General features: G+C 36.1%; 1 protein-coding gene across 1 annotated transcript; it reads left to right on the plus strand.

The window, feature by feature from the left end:
- Positions 1–370: 370 nt before the first annotated feature.
- Positions 371–5,326, plus strand: LOC141707101 (zinc finger CCCH domain-containing protein 11-like). Its single transcript, XM_074510092.1, has 8 exons — positions 371–770; positions 1,075–1,159; positions 1,618–1,758; positions 1,851–1,939; positions 2,503–2,691; positions 2,922–3,052; positions 3,129–3,234; positions 4,789–5,326. The coding sequence occupies exons 1-8, from the start codon at positions 591–593 to the stop codon at positions 4,975–4,977; spliced, it is 1,110 nt and encodes a 369-aa protein (XP_074366193.1). The 5' UTR covers positions 371–590; the 3' UTR covers positions 4,978–5,326.
- The last annotated feature ends 13,357 nt before the right edge of the window (positions 5,327–18,683 follow it).

Here is an 18,683-nt window from a genome sequence, read left to right on the forward strand (position 1 = left end):
CTACTACTAAATATACTATACTTATCCTACTAAACTACGAATACAACTTATCCTATTATTAAAATATATAAATGCTAAACTACTAAATTGTTAAAAGACTAGAAATAATCTATTTATTCTACTAAATTACGACCACATGTTATTCTATTATTTTTATTATAAATTTATAATCATTATATATTTATATAAATATTTTAAAAATATAATATAACTTGATAAATAAAAATTTAAAATATTAATGAAAACCCATGTATCGCACGGGATTTAAGCTAGTATAAATAAGTATAAGGGACGGGAGTAGTATTTATTCCTGGTCTGTGTTGCCTGATCAATTTGGTGAAAGAAATGATCTGGGCCGAAAAAAGTGTCACGACAATTAAGCCCGCTAAAAAAATTTCCGGCTTTCTCCGGCCCGTCCACTACTATATGTCCAAAAACAACTCTCCTCGTTACTCACACTCTCTTCTCTCTCATATATCCCCAAATTAGAGATACATCAATCAATATTCAATACACACAGGAGAAACACACTTGACTAAACCCTAATTTAATTTAAATCGAGAAAATAATCGTCGAATCGAAGCACGAAAATGCCTCCGAAATCAGCACCGAAAGCATCGAAACAAGATATTGCAAAGAAGCAAAAATCAGTTGAAGATAAGACATTTGGATTGAAGAATAAGAATAAGAGTAAAAATGTTCAGAAATATGTTAAATCTATTGAAGCTTCTGCTATTCCTAAGCCTGATCCTTCCAAACTCGCTGCAAAGGTACTATCTTTTTTCAGAATTTTATGTATTCGTGTGTGTGTGTGTTGATATTTCTGTTTGATTGTTCATAAAGGTGGAGGCTTTATTGAAAATTTTATAGATGCTTATGTGAGAGCGATACAGAGAGATAGGGGAGAGAGAGAGGGAGAGAGAAAGAGGGAGAGAGAAAGAGAGAATATGAGAAGGGAGACAGAGAGAGAGAGAGAGAGAGAGAGAGAGAGAGAGAGAGAGAGAGAGAGAGAGAGAGAAGATGGAGGGAGAGATTTTATTGGATGTTCGATTTTGATGTTTTTTGGGTTTGCAGAAAAAGAAAGATGAGGAGAAGGCTAGAGAGAAGGAGCTGAATGATTTGTTCAAGATTGCTGTTGTTCAACCTAAAGTACCTGTTGGTATATTTCTGTTTCTTAGGTTTTTTAATTTAATTTCTTGTTTCCGAACTTTTAATTGATTTTTGGATCTGTCTACTGCATAGTTCAAATATAGAATATGCAGACAACATTATTAAGAATGATTACAAGCAAATGAAATAAAAAAAAAACAGAACTTTGCATTCATAGACCAATTAAGAACTCACCAAATATATGTACAACCCTCTTCAGTTGTTGCAGCTGAAGAATTTGTATTTTGAGGGAGATATACTTGTACGAATCTAATATTTTCTTGATAGGTTTGTCGAGATTTAAGTTTTATTATGAATTTAATGTTATGTTTCTTTGATAAGTTTCCCTGATGCCAAGCTGTTTATCTTGGTGTGTTTCTCAACTGGCTGTGATGTGACAATATATTTTGGTCTTTAATTTCTATAAGTGGTCTAGCTTTTCATATTTAAAGTTGTGATATCTGACAGGGGTTGATCCAAAGTCGATTCTCTGCGAGTTTTTCAAAGCTGGTCAGTGTGCAAAGGGTTATAAGTGCAAGTTTTCACATGATTTGAATATTCAACGGAAGGGTGAAAAGATTGATATATATAGTGACAAGCGCGATGAAGGTAATTGATGTAACATTTCAATTACTACAATTATTTAATTTTTATTCTCTTTTAACAAACAATTGAATTTTATGTTGTGTTACTTGCGTTAGACAATATGGATGAATGGGACCAAGAGACGCTCGAGAAAGTTGTTGAATCAAAAGGAAAAGAGTACAATCAGAATAAACCAACCGACATTGTATGTTTCATATTCCCTTCATCCTCATGTAGCATGCGAGTTAATTTATGCCTTTTCCTTTACATTTACTTGTGAGGAGTCAGTTTTTATGTTTCTGTTGTCCTATTTTCACATATTTAATGATTCCTGGAAACTGCACCTTTCACAATTCTAGTGAAATTACATAATACTATGTATTATACTCTATTGTACATGTCCAGTACCTACTAAAACTTCGATTTTCATTTGTAATCTATTTTTGACGTATAATAAACTGTGTTTAGTATCTGATTGTGTTTACAATTTTTAAATATTAGCTCCTCGACTCCTCCCTATATTTTTTGCTCTGCCCCTGGATATTATAGTATGTAGTTGTAAGAGCTGGTTAAAGCTTTGAAGTAGAGAACTTTCTTCTTTTTTGGTTAGCTCATGTTTCCAACATAAATGTAACATGCAACATTTAATTCTTGTGCATGTGTGTACAGTTGTGTTGTCGTATGCATGTATTATATGCTATATGTAATATATCAATTTCCACAACTGTACACCTTTCAAGAATATTAACCTTACTTATCCTCGTACAGGTTTGCAAGCATTTTCTGGACGCAGTTGAAAAGAAGCAATATGGTTGGTTCTGGTCTTGCCCCAATGGGGGAAAAGAGTGTATGTATAGACATGCCCTTCCTCCAGGATATGTGCTGAAGTCTCAGATGAAGGCACTTTTGGAGGAGGAGTCTAATAAACTCGCTATTGAGGATGAGATCGAAAATCAGGTGACCAGCTTATTATTTTCTTAATTCCTAGTTTCATTTTTAAACTCTGCATTATAATAGCCTGCTGCATGTGGCATCAGTGATCAGTTTCTGGTGGTGTATACTCATACCAACTCTCACTGTTATAGTAAAAAGTATTTTGAGCCGGTTTTATATGTTTATGCTTGTTACTCCCCCCCCCCTTTTTCCACCTCAATAATTTTGTATTAATTGTTTAAAAATTCTAACAGCGTGCAAAAGTAAGCACCACTACTCCGATCACTACCGAGCTCTTCTTTCAGTGGAAAAAGAAAAAGGTGGATGCAAAAGAGGCTGGATTAGCTGCTCAGCAAGCAGAGAGAGCAAAGAATGATCGCATGAGGTAATTATTATCTTCATATCCATTTTTAAATTTAAAGGATAACTTCAGTTTCTAATTTGATATTTTTTTTATCCAGTGGTCGGGAGTTGTTTCTTGCACATGCTAGCTTGTTTGTGGATGATGATGATGCTGCTGAATATGAGAAATTTGACAGAGAAGAACCTAATGTTCCTGAACAGAAGGTAGTCTTTTTTGCTAGATTGAATGCTAATTTTCTTATACATCTGAGCTGAAGAAGCTCATGAATTGCTTCTAGTGTTAGCCTCTCTTCTTTCTAGAAACGTTACGGTTCTTTGAATTGGTAGGTGCTATAATGAAACTAATTTGATTGTTTGCCTTTTAAGCCTAGTTCTAAATAAAATTTTCCTGAAGTAGATGGTATAGTTTGTTACTTTCACTTGAAAAATATTTGTAATTTGTTTAAAACTGACCATTGAGCCAGAATTAATTGATAAGACATAGAAGAACCTAATGTTCCTGAACAGAAGGTAGTCTTTTTTGCTAGATTGAATGCTAATTTTCTTATACATCTGAGCTGAGAGAGCTCATGAATTGCTTCTAGTGTTAGCCTCTCTTCTTTCTAGAAATGTTACGATTCTTTGAATTGGTAGGTGCTATAATGAAATTAATTTGATTATTTGCCTTTTAAGCGTAGTTCTAAATAAATTTTTCCTGAAGTAGATGGTATAGTTTGTTACTTTCACTTAAAAAATATTTGTAATATGTTTAGAACTGACCAGCGAGCCAGAATTAATTGATAAGACACGACTCTCTCTCTCTCTCTCTCTCTCTCTCTCTCTCTCTCTCTCTCTCTCTCTCTCTCTCTCTCTCTCTCTCTCTCTCTCTCTCTCTCTCTCTCTCTCTCTCTCTCTCGCTCTCCCTCACTCCCTCCCTCCCTCTAAAGAAACGGTATTACTCTAACAAACTAGTGAGGAGCTTGTGGCCTAACAGACATAGGTGCAAAATAAATAGCAGAAGCCAGGCCTAGATGCGGAAGGCAGTTTGTGGCACTGGCTTCTTTAAATGCCATAGTTATTGAAAGGTATGTAACGCCACAATTCCTTATCGAAGCCACGCCATTGGTTAGAATCTTACCCAAAATCAGTCTGTTGAACCTATAAGATTCTATAAGAAGAAGATTCACCAAGAAGACAAATATGGTTCATTAGTTTATAGTTTTTAAGCCAGCTCCAATCTGTGGTGGAATCTAAAGAGTATGATTAGTTACTGTCTACCTGATGTATATAATAATGTAAATAAATATATGGTTGCATCATTTGTATGATCTTCACAATGCCTTCGAGGGCACATGTTATATGATTGTGTGGCAGTGCCTGCCTGTGCTTTACCTTCAGCTTAAATTTATAATATGTGCTTAGAAAGCTTTCAGGTAATTTTGCTACAATAACATGCATATGGCAATTTCCCCCTGCATCTTTTAGGCAAATTAAACTTGTCAAACCACTAGTTATGCAAGATCCATTTCCCAAAATCCTGTAAGCTAATTTTTAATTTGTATGATTATATTTACAATATACCCCATTAGCGCTAGTACCCCAGGATGAAGTTTTGCAAGATTACTTCTCTTGATATTTTTTATTATATCGATTTCTCATAGTTTTTGAGATGTCCCTCTTTATTACTATTAATAATGGGGAGATCCTATGCATATTTATGCAAGTTCGTCTTTGTCAAGATATAGAACCATAAAACATGTGCAATGTTATTTTATTCAGGCACCAAGCAATGCATCCGGGTCTCAACCAAGCACTTCAAGCGTAGTTGCGAATTCTGAGGAAGTGATTTCTGATATTGATGATGATGATGACGATGAGCTTGACTTGGATGAGTTGAATGAACTCGAAGCTAGTTTGTCCAGAACATCTATTCAAATCCGAGAGCCTGGTCAAGGTGCTGTATCTTAAAAAATAGGTAAATAGGATTTCCCTTCTGCCAACTGCTGATTCAAACGGCAACTGGAAGAAGAGGATTGACTCTTGAATTAGTGGAGACTATCTGATCAACACTTGGGTTTTACTTGAGTCGTTACATATTTTTACGGAACGAGGCAGAACCCAGAATTTGAGCCAATTTTTTCGATCAGTGCTTCCTAGTATCAAATGTTTCTTCTGTTTCAAGTGTTTCCTGTAATAGATATGTATTGTTGGATTTCTCATCAACCTTAACAATCGAACTTGAGAAAGTGTTTTGGATGGAACCTATGGTTTTTTTCTTCTTAATTATGGACAATCTATATGGCCAACATTATTTATAGGTGTTCTGCTTTAAATTGCTGATGCTTTTTATAGCTGATATGCTATGGCAATGAAATAAAATAAAATTATAACTGCATTGCATATCTGCAGATGTTTTGTGATAACTTGGTTTGTGGAACACTTTTCATAGTTACTATGTTCTAGAACAATAGGATATTTGTAAAAAAATGTAGTGTACAATTGTCTGCTTTGATGGTAATGCTCTCACTACCAAAATACCCTACAAAATACTGGTGTCTTTGAGATTTGAACTTTTATTAGGAAGAACAAAACTTGAATAAACAAATATCGAGACGAGGTTTTTTTGACCTATTTGGCTTATATGCATTACATCTCGGGAACCTGGGACGACAAGAGATAAGCCCTTAACCATTTCAGCTATCTCATCGCGCTCACTCTAAATCTTGTTTAGTCCCTAAAATTCGGTAGAATTTAAAGTTTAAGCCCGAGTAGTACTGACCATTCATTTTGTTACAAAATCCTAAATGACTAATCCCACACATCCCAGAGATGTATTAGTCACAAATACTTAGAGCCGGCAATAAGAAATCCTTAGCTAAAGATTTAGGCGGCAATATCAAAAATAAAATTTACAAAGAATATCTAAAAAATCAATCACTTTGATAGGACAAAACCCTTATCTATAATTTTAGTCAACCTCTTTATGTTGGCTATATTTGTGAAACCGCTGCCAGAGTGTATTGAAACACGTTGTCATCAGTTACCATGTAAAATAATACACTTCAAATAATAATAACATACTATTTTTAAAATATAATTAATTATTATAGCCAATATCACATTATAGGTTCAACAAATTTTACACATAAATTATTTAAGCTATTTTACCCATCATTCTTACATAACACCATCAGAGATACTCTTAATGTTTACATTATTCTAGACCGTGCTAACAAATTTCTTAAATAAAATGGTAAAGAATTTTTTAGTTCCGTTTAGTAAATTTTCGTATTAATAAGTTTTAATTAAGCTTTTAGCTGAGAAAACATAATGAAATTAAGAAAGAAATGAAAAATTATATAATTATCTTTTATCAAACCAAACCACATGTAGTATATCCCGTAAAGCAGGGTCTGGGGTCGGGGAGGGTATGACGTATGCAGTCTTCCCTTCATTCAAAAGAGTGAAGAAGCTGTTTTCCGATAGACCCCCGACTTGTGTGTGGACATGTGTAAATATGGAATATAACTTTAAAAAAATATAATACATAATACCCAATAGTGACTATTTGTAGTCACTTTTATCCTGCATAAAAACACTTCTGATATCTTTAACTCAATCTTTAAGAACACTCGTAGAACTTCTGCTTTGTAAATCAAATGACTTCCTATTTAAAAAGACAAGACATTCGATCTACCAAAAAATGATTAGTGTCAATAATGTATGAAATCCAGAATATAATTATAATAGAATTAAGCACATTAACGGAATGAAAATAAATGAATAAATTGACACTACATGCTACTAACACCTCAAAATATAAGATCCATCTAACCCATAAGTTAATCAACCAATCTAATTCGACGCCTCCAAGACCTTCTATCTAATACCATATCTTCCTAAAGGTTTAAAAAACGCAAATCTAGTGAAAGTAGGTTATCCCAAGTTCTTCTCGGTCTTCCTTTCCTTCTCGCACCCGACAAGACTTAACCTTCAACTTTCCGCACTGGGGACGTTATACTTTTCCTCCTTACATATCCAAACCATCGCAGTCGACTTTCCCTTACTTTTTTTTTATTATAGATGCAACTCGTAATTGCCTCCTGAAAAAACTAATCGGCAATCTATCTAACAAGATGCGGCCATAAATCTAAACATCCTCATCCGCTACCTCTAGTCGTTGTTCTTCGACATTCTTTACTGTCCAGCATTCCGCCCCATACAACAAAGCTGGTCTAATCGCCATTCGATCAATTTTCCTTTTAATTTTAAAGGAATTTTTTATCACAGTTGTCCTGAAGCATCCCTCCACTCTAACCATCCATATTGGATACGATGAGTAACATCATCATCTATCTTACCATCTTTATGAATCGTAGATCCCAAATACTTGAAGCTTTCTTTCAGAACTAACAAATGCTCTCTAATTCTAACATGAACCCTCTCTTTATCTGGTTCGTTACTAAAATTACACCATAGGCATTCAGTTTTTGAATGACTAACACGCAAGCCCGGAGTCTCCAATGTAACTCTCCATTGTTCTAACTTCTCATTAATCACCGACTTTGTCTAATTAATAATAACTATGTCATTCGTAAAAAGCATACACCATAGTACAACATCCTGGATTCCTCTACTGAGCACATCTATAATTATTACGAATAAAAATGGACTTAATGATGATCATGATATAGTTCTATCTTGACCGAAAAATATCGTGTATCACTAATAGGAGTCTTGACAAAAGTCATCACTTGAGAATACATTACTTGGATTGCCCCCACATATATCCAGGACACACATTTACTCTTCAAACTTGTCCAGATTACGCTGCGCAAAACACTATCATAAGCTGCAAAGAAAAATTGATATTTGCATCAGTCAAGGCAAATATGCTAAGGAGATATTAAAAAAGTTTTGTGTGGAAGGTTGCAAATCTACTGATATACCTATGCAAGCAAGAGCAAAGCTTAGTGAAGAAGATGATGGTTCTCCAAAGGTTGATGCACACTACTATTGAAGTATGATCGGATGTCTCATGTGCCCAGTGTTGTAAAAATCAAAAATCGGATCTAATCAGTTGAGGCACCGATTAGCGATTAATCGATAAATCGGGAATTAATCGGACCGATTAATTGAAGCATAAATTGGAGATATTTTTAATATTATTTAAATAATATTTTATGTTATATATAAATATACTAAGATTGTTGTCTTTCATAGAATTTGGGTTGGCCTGAATGTGGCCCATAGGCTTGCTTCCTTATGGCCCATGTCACTAAAACAAATAATTGTCCAGGTTGAGAAGGTGATTAGGTTTAGGTATAACTTTTAACAGGCGCCGCTAACCATCTCATAATATATTCATCTTCTTCTTTCATAGCCTACCATCATCATCAGTTATACTCCTCTCGAGTCTCGTGTAACCAAGATCATCTATTGTCGCCTCTCAAAACCACCTCTTAATTCATTTTTAACATAATCTCACTACTCCATATTATACTCATATCATTAAACTCAATTGAGACATATATATATATATACATGTATGTACGTATATATGTACCAGATACACATAGTTAGCGTTTAATTTGTGTTGTTTGATTATTAAGCTTCGAGGATTTGACCACATGCGATCCGATTTTTCAATTTTTACCCGATTTTAATCGGATTTTGACCGGATTTTTTCAAAAACATTTTCCCGACCGATTTTGCAGAAATAGATTAGTTATACTCCCCTCGAGTCCCATGTAACCAAAATCATCTATTGTTGCCTCTCAAAACCACCACTTGATTCATTTTTAACATAATCTCACTACTCCATATAATACTCATATCATTACACTCAATTGAGACATACATGTATGTATGTATGTATGCATGCATGTATGTATGTATGTATGTATGTATGTATGTATGTATGTACTAGATACACATAGTCAGTGCTTAATTTGTGTTGTTTGATTATTAAGCTTCGAAGATTTGACCAAATGTGATCCGATTTTTCAATTCTTACCCGATTTTAATCGGATTTTGACCGGATTTTTTCACAAACGTTTTTCCGGCCGATTCTGCAGAAATAGATCGCTGGCATGCCGATTTCCGATTAATAAAATCGGTGATTTTTACAACACTGCATGTACCTCACGGCATCTAGACCTGACATCGTGCAAGCTGTGAATTTTTTATCCATATTTTTGCACTGCGCAAATGAAGAACATCTGCAAGCTGCCAAACGTGTTCTAAGATATATCAAATGAACTGTTAATTATGGCGTCAAGTACATAGGTGGTTAGAGATTACATTTTTCTGGTTTTGTAAGAGTGACTGGGCATGTCACTATCATAAGCTTTTTCCAAATATATAAACACCATGTGCAGGTGTTAGTCCCTTAACAATATAGCAAGAATTACAGAAGGGGGGTTAAATGGAATTCTTGAACCTTTTTCTCGAAATAAAAATGTTCAAACTTGAATATAGATATAAGTATTTTGATTAGCACAATGCGGAATAGAAACTTAATTGAATCAAAACATAAGTAATTAAAAATAAGAGTCTTTAAAAACTTTCTGGTGGATTTAAATAATTCCACCAGAGAAATATATTAAATATATCGAGAGAACTCTGTGTGCAAGAATGCTCACAGCTGCTTACAAATTGAACTACTGAGAATACAGGGAAATGCTAATGATTCTGCTTACAAAAATTTCTCTGTTTGTGTATCTCAGCACACTTGTTTCTATTTTCTACGTTCTTGGTTTATATATTACCAAGATTACAAAGTCAAAAAGACTGAATAAATATAAAAACTATAAGTCTTAAGATTTGCTACTTTTCGTCCTCTATTACCCAGTTAATGGGCTTCCACAGTAGATTTGTATACACCTCGACGCCTATGCCCTGTTGTCACTGTTCAACTGCTGTTTGAATTCTTTATATGATCATCCGTTGGACTTTATGAACATCCGTTGGATATATGATCATTTGTCGACTTTATGAACATCCGTTGATGGCTTCATTGATCATCCGTCGACTGCTATATTAAACATCCGTTGATAGTCATTTGATCATCCGTCGATGGCTTTGTTAATCATCCATCGGTAGCTATTTTGGCACTTGACTTCATTTCACTTATGCAGAATTACAAGACATCATTTATATACAATTAATCAACCTATTCTGTATATCTAGTTAAAGTCAACATGACTTATAGGTTACTTACAGAATCTATACAAAGATGTATACAGAACTGTGCTACAGACTCATTATTACATAAGCTACTCACTCGATGGATAATAAGTCATCATCCGTCGGGACTATAATTCTTATCCGTCGAGTGCTACATTATTTCACTAAGTAAAATCTACTTAGATGTTTTGTTTATGAAATCATCAAGTACACAACATATGCACAACAATCTCCCACATTTCATGTCTACTGGAATTGTAGCCATAAATTAAGAGATACTTGATGATAACAAAACATCCTAAATATACAGCTGTAAAGATAAGTAGATAATACTGAAAGTGCTTCAATTAATCAAAATGTACAAAGTTTGGCTCACAGTCATTTCAAGATGCTCCTCTAGCCTGAGCAGATTTTTCTAGTTTCTTGAAGGTCTGGATCTTCTTCCAAGCTTTCTGTTGTTTTCATCAATCTGATTTTGGAGCTGCCTGTGGAATTCCAGTTCATCAGATTCTGAGAGATCTAGCTTTTCTTGCATTTCCAAGAGAGTCTCATTGCTAGAGATACTCAATTGGTCTTCTAACCTGAAGAATCTTCTCACACCTTTGTCATCCATGAACTCCATCAGCCAGTAGGGCCTTAGATGCACTCTTCTCCCTGTGTATGGGATGATTAGAGTCTTTGGGAGTGCATCTTTAGCTCTAATACTCATTAGTTCTTCAATCTTCTTCAATACTAGTCTTCTTGCAGTTATATTGAACCCAAAGTTCTTCTTGAAGGATGAATAAACTTTAATCAGTACATCTTGGCCTTCTTGAAGAATCCTGTGAAGTGGCCACTGAACCTCCCTTCCTCCTTTGTACTTGAACACTAACCTTTCAGGTAGGTTCCTGTATGCATCAATTCCCCTCACTTCATCCAGTTCATCCAGATAGAGGTTTAGATCTGAAAATTATTTGATGTCACAAAAGTACAAGTAGTCTCCCTTGTTGACTTTGGGTTGAGCTTTAACTACTGATTTGGATTTGAGAGGTGACAACTTCACTTTCTTGAATGCCCTTGACTTTGTCCTTTTTGGCTTGCTAAGGATTGGTAAACTGAAGTCAGGAATTGGTATGTTATCCCACTCTATTGGCTCATCCTTGGGCACAATAGGTTCACCATGAATATTCCTGTAGGGATCCACCACCTTTATATCTTCAAATACCACAGAGGGCTTTGATGCTTGAGTTGTAGCTGGTGTGGGTACCTTAGGAAATTGATCTTCCAATTCCTTGTCAACAATATCCAGTTTCCTTTTTGTTCTTCTAGCCAATTCTTTCTTCCTTGGGGATTTCTTCTGTTCTTCAATTTGCTTCCTTGATTCAGTGGCTTCAGAAGGTTGAGAGGGAATTTGTTGAGATGAACTTACAGCCTGTAGCTTGGCTAAGATAGCAATCTGCTCTTTCTTTTGTTTAGCCTTCTTTGCATCTAGAGCAGCTTGCTTCTTTTCCTGCTTTAATCTTGCCTTTTCTTCTCTCTTTGCTTGAGCAAATTGAGGATGTCCAGCTATCACACAAATTTCCTTTCCATTTCTGAATATCTTAGCAATTCTTCTTTTTGAAGCTGAATCAGCTGGATCTTTATAGAAAGCAATTGATCTTGACAGAAGCTTCTTTTCATCAGGCTTGGGTGTTTCAAACACAGTATCCAAGGGGTTCTTTAAGGATGATTTTGAATAATTTACCCTTGGTTTAAGAATCATTTCAGCCTTTGGAGATTTGATGCAGGAAGATTGTCCTCTTTCCAGATAATTCATGCTCATCTCATTCACACTGATTTGCTTGACCTGAGAGTGATGGATGGCTGACTTAACTGGCTCCTTGACAAGTTCAAACTTTTTCTGTATCTCCTCATCAATCTTATCCCAGTTGATCAAACTCAACTTTCCTTTCCCAACAACTTTCAAGTTTGCTGCTGCTGCTTTAATTAGATCTATACCATCTGCAACTGGTGGCTTGGAGACAGTAACTGAAGGTACAATTACTTTGCTGATTTGAACTTGAAGTTTCTCCCCCTCTCTTGGTCCTTTCTCCCCCTTACTTGGTTCTCTCTCCCCCTTTTTGTTATCATCAAGTTGAGGAGTTAGGCCTTGTGCTTTAGCCAGTTGCATGAGAAGATTTGTCTGAGATTGTTGATTTTGAAGAAGGATGGCCACAGAATTCTCAATAACTTGAACTCTATCTTCCAGCTTGGCCAGCTTCTTTTCAGAATCTGATTCTCTCCTCAGTCTCAGTAATAGATCCTGTATGGTACCATATGGCATGACTGAATCCAGCTTCTCGGAATTGTAGGTCTTCAAGTCAGCTATATCCTTTTTGATTTCATCTACACTCAGATTTAATCTGACTTGCTGTAGCTTCATTAGATTTAAAGAATCTTGGTGAGCTTGAAGAACAGCCTTGGTACCGACATTTGAGCTCTTCTGAATGGCCTTTTGGATATACATGGTTTGTTTGACCAAGGATACATTGAATTGTCCAGGTGTGGATTCCTTAGTCAAGGCCCATTCAGGTAGATCAGGAATAGAACTTGGGTCTTCATCTCCTCCTAAGTTCATGCTTCCATCAAATGAAATAGAGTCATCATCATTAGAATTTACTCCAAATTCTTCAGATGGCTCATCAGCTGTAGGAGGCATTAAATTGACAACAACTTTATCCCTTTTTAGAGATTCTGAAGTATGCACCAAACTTAATGTCTTTTCTGCCTCCTCATTGCCCTGAGCAGCCAACAATTGATAGGCTGACACAGGATGAGTAAAAGTGTCAGCATCCAAGGAAATGTTATCAATTACAGCCTTGTAATGTTGCTAAAATTGTCTTTCCTTTTCAGCATCATCCACAATCATTGACTCATGAGCAATGGCTGTATCTACCCTTATTACTTCTGTACCTGCTTTTCTCTCATAATCTCTCTTTTGTTGCATCAGGGTCTCACCCTGGCTCCCCACCCTCACACCCTCACCTTCACCTACTAAGGTGGGACTCCTCTCACTCACTTTTGCCAATCCTGAATAAATGGATTGCTGATTTTCACTCTTTTCCTCTCCTTTTGCCTGCGAGCAACCCATCCTCTCACTCAATACACTCTCCTCTCTCAGTCCTAAGAGTGACTGTACAACCACTAAATCTTCTGCACTTGAAATAATTGAAGTTTGAAGTTGTGCAGAGATACTCGGCGGATAAGTGATATCCATCGAGTGAGTGGTAATGCTATCCGACGGATAACTGCTGTTAAGCTTATCCGTCGGGATACAATCACTACTCGACGGATGAGCAATATCCATCGAGAGAGTAGAAATGAATGAGGTGGGAAGAGAAACTATTGTTGACTCTGTGTTAATTGAAGATATTTGAGGCACAGATGTCACAATAATATCTGAAAGAATTGGCAAGTGAGCCAACTAATCATCTAAAAGATGATGCTCACTTGCACTAGATTTTGGCTTCCCCAACAGAGTTAAAGAAGGGGAATCAGGAATTGAAGTGTTTATCATATCCACTTCCAGAGAGTTTGTTGGTGAGTATGGTGTATCAGATGCTTTTATAAATAGAGATTTTGGTTGTGACTCCACATTTATTGGTGCCACATCAAACTGAATTTGAGAGAGTGCACGGACTGTGTCTTTAGCACCAGTTTGCACTGTGTGTGTGCCCTGTGCATCCCCAGAGGTTTAGATTTCTTCTTTCTTGTGTAAGTTTGGGGTGAGCTTGTGTCCCTAACCCTTTTGGCCTGTGCTCTTGGCTGAGAGCTTTGTTCAATAACTGCTTCCTTTTGGGAGGATGCAGCTAGAAGTGAGCTTTTATCCTTTTTAAGCACTGCAGTTTATTGGGAAACTGCAGTGTGGCTAGTTTGGGATTCACTCAACTCTCCAACCTTATTCTTGAGGTTTTTTTGATGTTCACCCCTTCCCTCACCTGACTTTCCCTCCTTCACACTCCCCTATTTTGCTTTTGTGGATTTTTCAACTGGCATCTTTTGAGAGATGCCAGAGGGGGTTTTCTTTGATTTAGATTTAGAAATTGTAGAGGGTTTTGAGGCTTTGGTAGGCAACTGTTTGGTCATTGGCACAGTTTCCATAGCTACTCCTGAAGTCAAAGAAATAGTGGAGGTTGGAATAGTTGTAGGGATAGATGAATTTACCTCACTTACCTGAGGTGCCTGCATTACAGGAAAATAGATCATTGGCACATCCCTGTGATGGTTGGCTCTGTTCAAATATGTAATGAGTCTTCTCTCTTGAACCCAACAAGCCAGTTTATTGTTTGGGTTCTCAAGCATAATTTCTTGACATAGGTGGTTAGCCAATAACATGAAAAATCTAGCATAATACACATTCTTACCTCTTTTAGCTAACTCACCTAGTTTAAAACCTAACTCAAACAAGACAAGGTCACTAAAATTATAAAATTTATCTGTAACTAGCATGTATAGCATGTTAAGCATGGAAATATTCACTGAATCAAAATTACTGACTTTTCCAGAGAAAACTTTAGTAACTACATCACACAAGAAACTCCACTCCTTCCTAAGACCCAATCTCCTAATATCACTTAATTTAGTGGTAGGAAGTGCATAATGCATGGAATTAAGCATATTGATAATATCAGTGTCATTGTGTGGTGAAGTCACATTATTATCAGGAATTTTGAAACATGCTTTTATTACATCACTATTGATACAGTACTCATTACCTTTGATGGTTAGAGTGATAGTCTTGTCGGCAGAGTTGTAGATAGCAGTGGTCCACATCTCTTCAACAACTTCACAGAAGATTGTGGGTGACTCCAGCATGGCGTAATTTAGCTTGCAATTCTTCACAAAGTCCATCATCTTGTGATAGTCCTCTGATTGCTGAATACCCTTATTGACCAAAGCAGTGAAGTAGTTCTTCTCATAAATGAATCCAGTTTGAGACATAATCTTTACTACAGGTGCCATTGTTAGAGAGTGAAAACTTGAAGAGAAAGAGAATATTTGCTTGAGAGAGAATGAAATAAAAGCAGTTGAATTTGAGAATGATAAAAGAAAACAATTGCTATGAAATAAGCTTTTATACTATCTCAAAAATAACTGATAAAAATAATAAAGTAAAGTAAATTAACTAATAGAAATTGCCTAAAATAGCCGTTTAAAAGTAAACTGTAAAAAATTCCACCCTTTATCCGTCGTGTAATGCTTACAAACTGTAAGTATACTCGATGGATAATGTTCAGGGAATTAACGGCTAAGATTTAGACAATTCGACGGATGAGGATAAACTGATATCCGTCGAGACATAAAGTATTCCAGAAAAATAATTGACTTTTATTAGCAAGTAGTATATCGACGGATGACTAAACTCGATGGATAAGGGTCATCCATCGAGATGCAAATTTTGACTTAGCCAAAATTTCATCCAAGACTCAAAAATCAACTAAATTTCTGGCTACATTACAACTTGTAAAATAACTCAGATAAATTTAAGAGTAATTAAGCATACCTAACTCACTTACCAACCTTGAAAAGGTGGATTCATCCAGTGGCTTGGTAAAGATATCTGCAAGTTGCTTTTCACTTGGAACAAAATGTAATTCCACAGTACCATTTATTATATGTTCCCTTATGAAATGGTACTTGATGTCTATGTGCTTTGTCCTTGAATGTTGCACTGGATTTTCAGTGATGGCAATTGCACTTGTGTTATCATAGAAAATAGGAATTCTCTCAACTTGCAAACCATAGTCTAGCAATTAATTTTTCATCCATAAAATCTGTGCACAGCAACTGCCAGCAGCAATATATTCAGCTTCAGCTGTAGAAGTAGAAATTGAATTTTGCTTTTTACTGAACCAGGACACAAGCTTGTTTCCTAAAAATTGACAAGTTCCTGTTATGCTCTTTCTATCAATTCTACAACCTGCATAATCTGCATCTGAATAACCAGTTAGATCAAAACCAGAATCTCTAGGGTACCAAATGCCAAGTTTTGGTGTTCCCTTGAGATATCTGAAAATTCTCTTAATAGCTATCAAGTGAGATTCTCTAGGATCAGCCTGAAATCTAGCACATAAATATGTAGCAAACATTATATCTGGCCTACTAGCTGTTAAGTACAGAAGTGAGCCAACCATGCCTTTATAACTTGAAATATCCACAGACTTTTCAGTAGTGTTTAGTTCAAGCTTAGTTGCAGTGGCCATGGGAGTTTTTGCAGATGTGCAATCCATTAGATCAAACTTCTTTAAGAGATCAAATATATATTTAGTTTGACTAATGAATATTCCATCACTAACTTGCTTAACTTGCAAACCAAGAAAGTAAGTTAGTTCTCCCATCATACTCATTTCATACTTGCTTTGCATCAATTCGGCAAACTTTTTGCAAAGTTTCTCATCTGTAGAGCCAAAAATAATATCATCTACATAAATTTGAACAAGTATACTAGAGCCATTAACATTTCTGAAAAATAAAGTTTTATCTACAGTACCTCTTGTGAAATGATTTTCCAAAAGGAACTTTGATAAAGTGTCATACCAGGCTCTAAGTGCTTGCTTCAGTCCATAAAGTGCTTTCAGAAGATAATAGACATATTCTGGAAAATTTGGATCTTCAAAACCAGGAGGTTGACTAACATACACTTCTTCCTCCAAATCTCCATTTAGAAAGGCACTTTTGACATCCATTTGATAGACCTTGAAATTGGCATAGGCTGCATAGGCTAAGAAGATTCTGATGGCTTCAAGTCTTGCAACAGGAGCAAAAGTTTCATCAAAATCTATTCCTTCTTGCTGACAATAACCCTTAGCAACCAATCTAGCTTTATTCCTGATTACTATGCCATTTTCATCCATCTTGTTTCTGAAAACCCACTTGGTGTCTATTGGATTCTTTCCTTTAGGCTTGGGTACCAGCTTCCATACATTATTCCTTTCAAATTGGTTTAGCTCCTCCTGCATAGCTAAAATCCAATCAGGATCCAACAAAGCTTCTTCTACCTTCTTTGGTTCTTCCTTTGACAGAAAGCTGCTGTATAGACATTCTTCCTGAGTTGCTCTTCTTGTTTGAACTCTAGAAGAAACATCACCAATGATAAGCTCAAAGGGGTGATCTTTTGTCCATTTCCTTTGTTGAGGTAGATTAGCTTTAGATGAAGAGACCTCATGATTGTCTTGATGTGTGATTGAGTTTTGATTGCTAGAAACTCCCCCTGAGTTTTTGGATCTTTGATTTGAGAAAGGGGAATTTTCTATAGGTGATCTGTCTTGACCTCCTGCTCCTTTTGATAACCCGACGGATGGTGAATTTTGAGTACCGACGGATGAGGCAGGTTGTCTTCCGACGGATAACACAGATTGCCTTCCGACGGATGAAGCATTATGCAACTCGACGGATGTTGAGTTTTGTGCTTCATTGGTGGTAGATTTGTCTGTATTATCCTTAGACACTGTTTCTTGATCACTCTCATCATCACTGTCATCACTAACCATCTCCACATTATCGAATTTGAGGCTCTCATGGTAATCTCCATCTTTCAGTCCTTCAATCTTTTTATCATCAAACACAACATGTATAGATTCCACAACAATGTTGGTTCTTAGATTGTAGACTCTATATGCTTTACCAACAACATATCCAACAAAAATTCCTTCATCTGCTTTAGCATCAAACTTCCCATTTTGATCAGTTTGATTTCTCAGGATATAGCATTTGCAGCCAAAGACATGAAGAAAGTTTAGAGTTGACTTCTTGTTCTTGAACAATTGATAGGGAGTCATGCATCTTGCTTGATTAATCAGAGAAATGTTCTGAGTGTAGCATGCAGTATTTACAGCTTCAGCCCAGAAATATGTTGGTAGTTTAGATTCTTCAAGCATTGTCCTTGCAGCTTCAATAAGTGATCTGTTCTTCCTTTCCACTACTCCATTCTGTTGTGGAGTCCTTGCTGCTGAAAACTCATGCAGAATCCCATTTTCTTCACAAAATGCTCTCATGACAGAATTCTTGAACTCTGTTCCATTGTCACTCCTAATTCTTCTAACCTTGAAATCAGGATGATTGTTGACTTGCCTTATGTGATTGATGATGATTTCACTAGCCTCATCTTTAGACTTTAGAAAATGTGTCCAAGAGAACTTTGAGAAATCATCTACAATTACTAGGCAAAATCTTTTCCTTGAGATGGACAATACATTGACTGGTCCAAACAAATCCATGTGAAGCAGTTGCAAAGGCTCTTCAATTGCTGAATTAAGTTTATTCCTGAATGATGCTTTAATCTGCTTCCCTTTTTGGCAGGCATCACATAGTCCATCCTTTATAAACTCCATTAGAGGAATGCCTCTTACTAGTTCTTTTTTTACCAGCTCATTCATGGTCTTGAAGTTTAAATGGGATAGCTTCTTGTGCCATAGCCAACTTTCATCCTGACTTGCTTTACTGAGAAGGCAAGTTACAGATTCTGCTTT

This window comes from Apium graveolens, chromosome 2 (genome assembly GCF_009905375.1).
Source record: "Apium graveolens cultivar Ventura chromosome 2, ASM990537v1, whole genome shotgun sequence".
NCBI classification, from domain to species: domain Eukaryota; kingdom Viridiplantae; phylum Streptophyta; class Magnoliopsida; order Apiales; family Apiaceae; genus Apium; species Apium graveolens.

What these genes read in the sequence shown, in the direction of transcription:
- LOC141707101 (XM_074510092.1), top strand. Translation starts at nt 591, where the DNA reads ATGCCTCCGAAATCAGCACCGAAAGCATCGAAACAAGATATTGCAAAG. An exon ending in CTTCCAAACTCGCTGCAAAG is followed by an intron (nt 771 to 1,074) that starts GTACTATCTTTT and finishes TTGGGTTTGCAG; the next exon opens with AAAAAGAAAGATGAGGAGAA. An exon ending in CTAATGTTCCTGAACAGAAG is followed by an intron (nt 3,235 to 4,788) that starts GTAGTCTTTTTT and finishes TATTTTATTCAG; the next exon opens with GCACCAAGCAATGCATCCGG.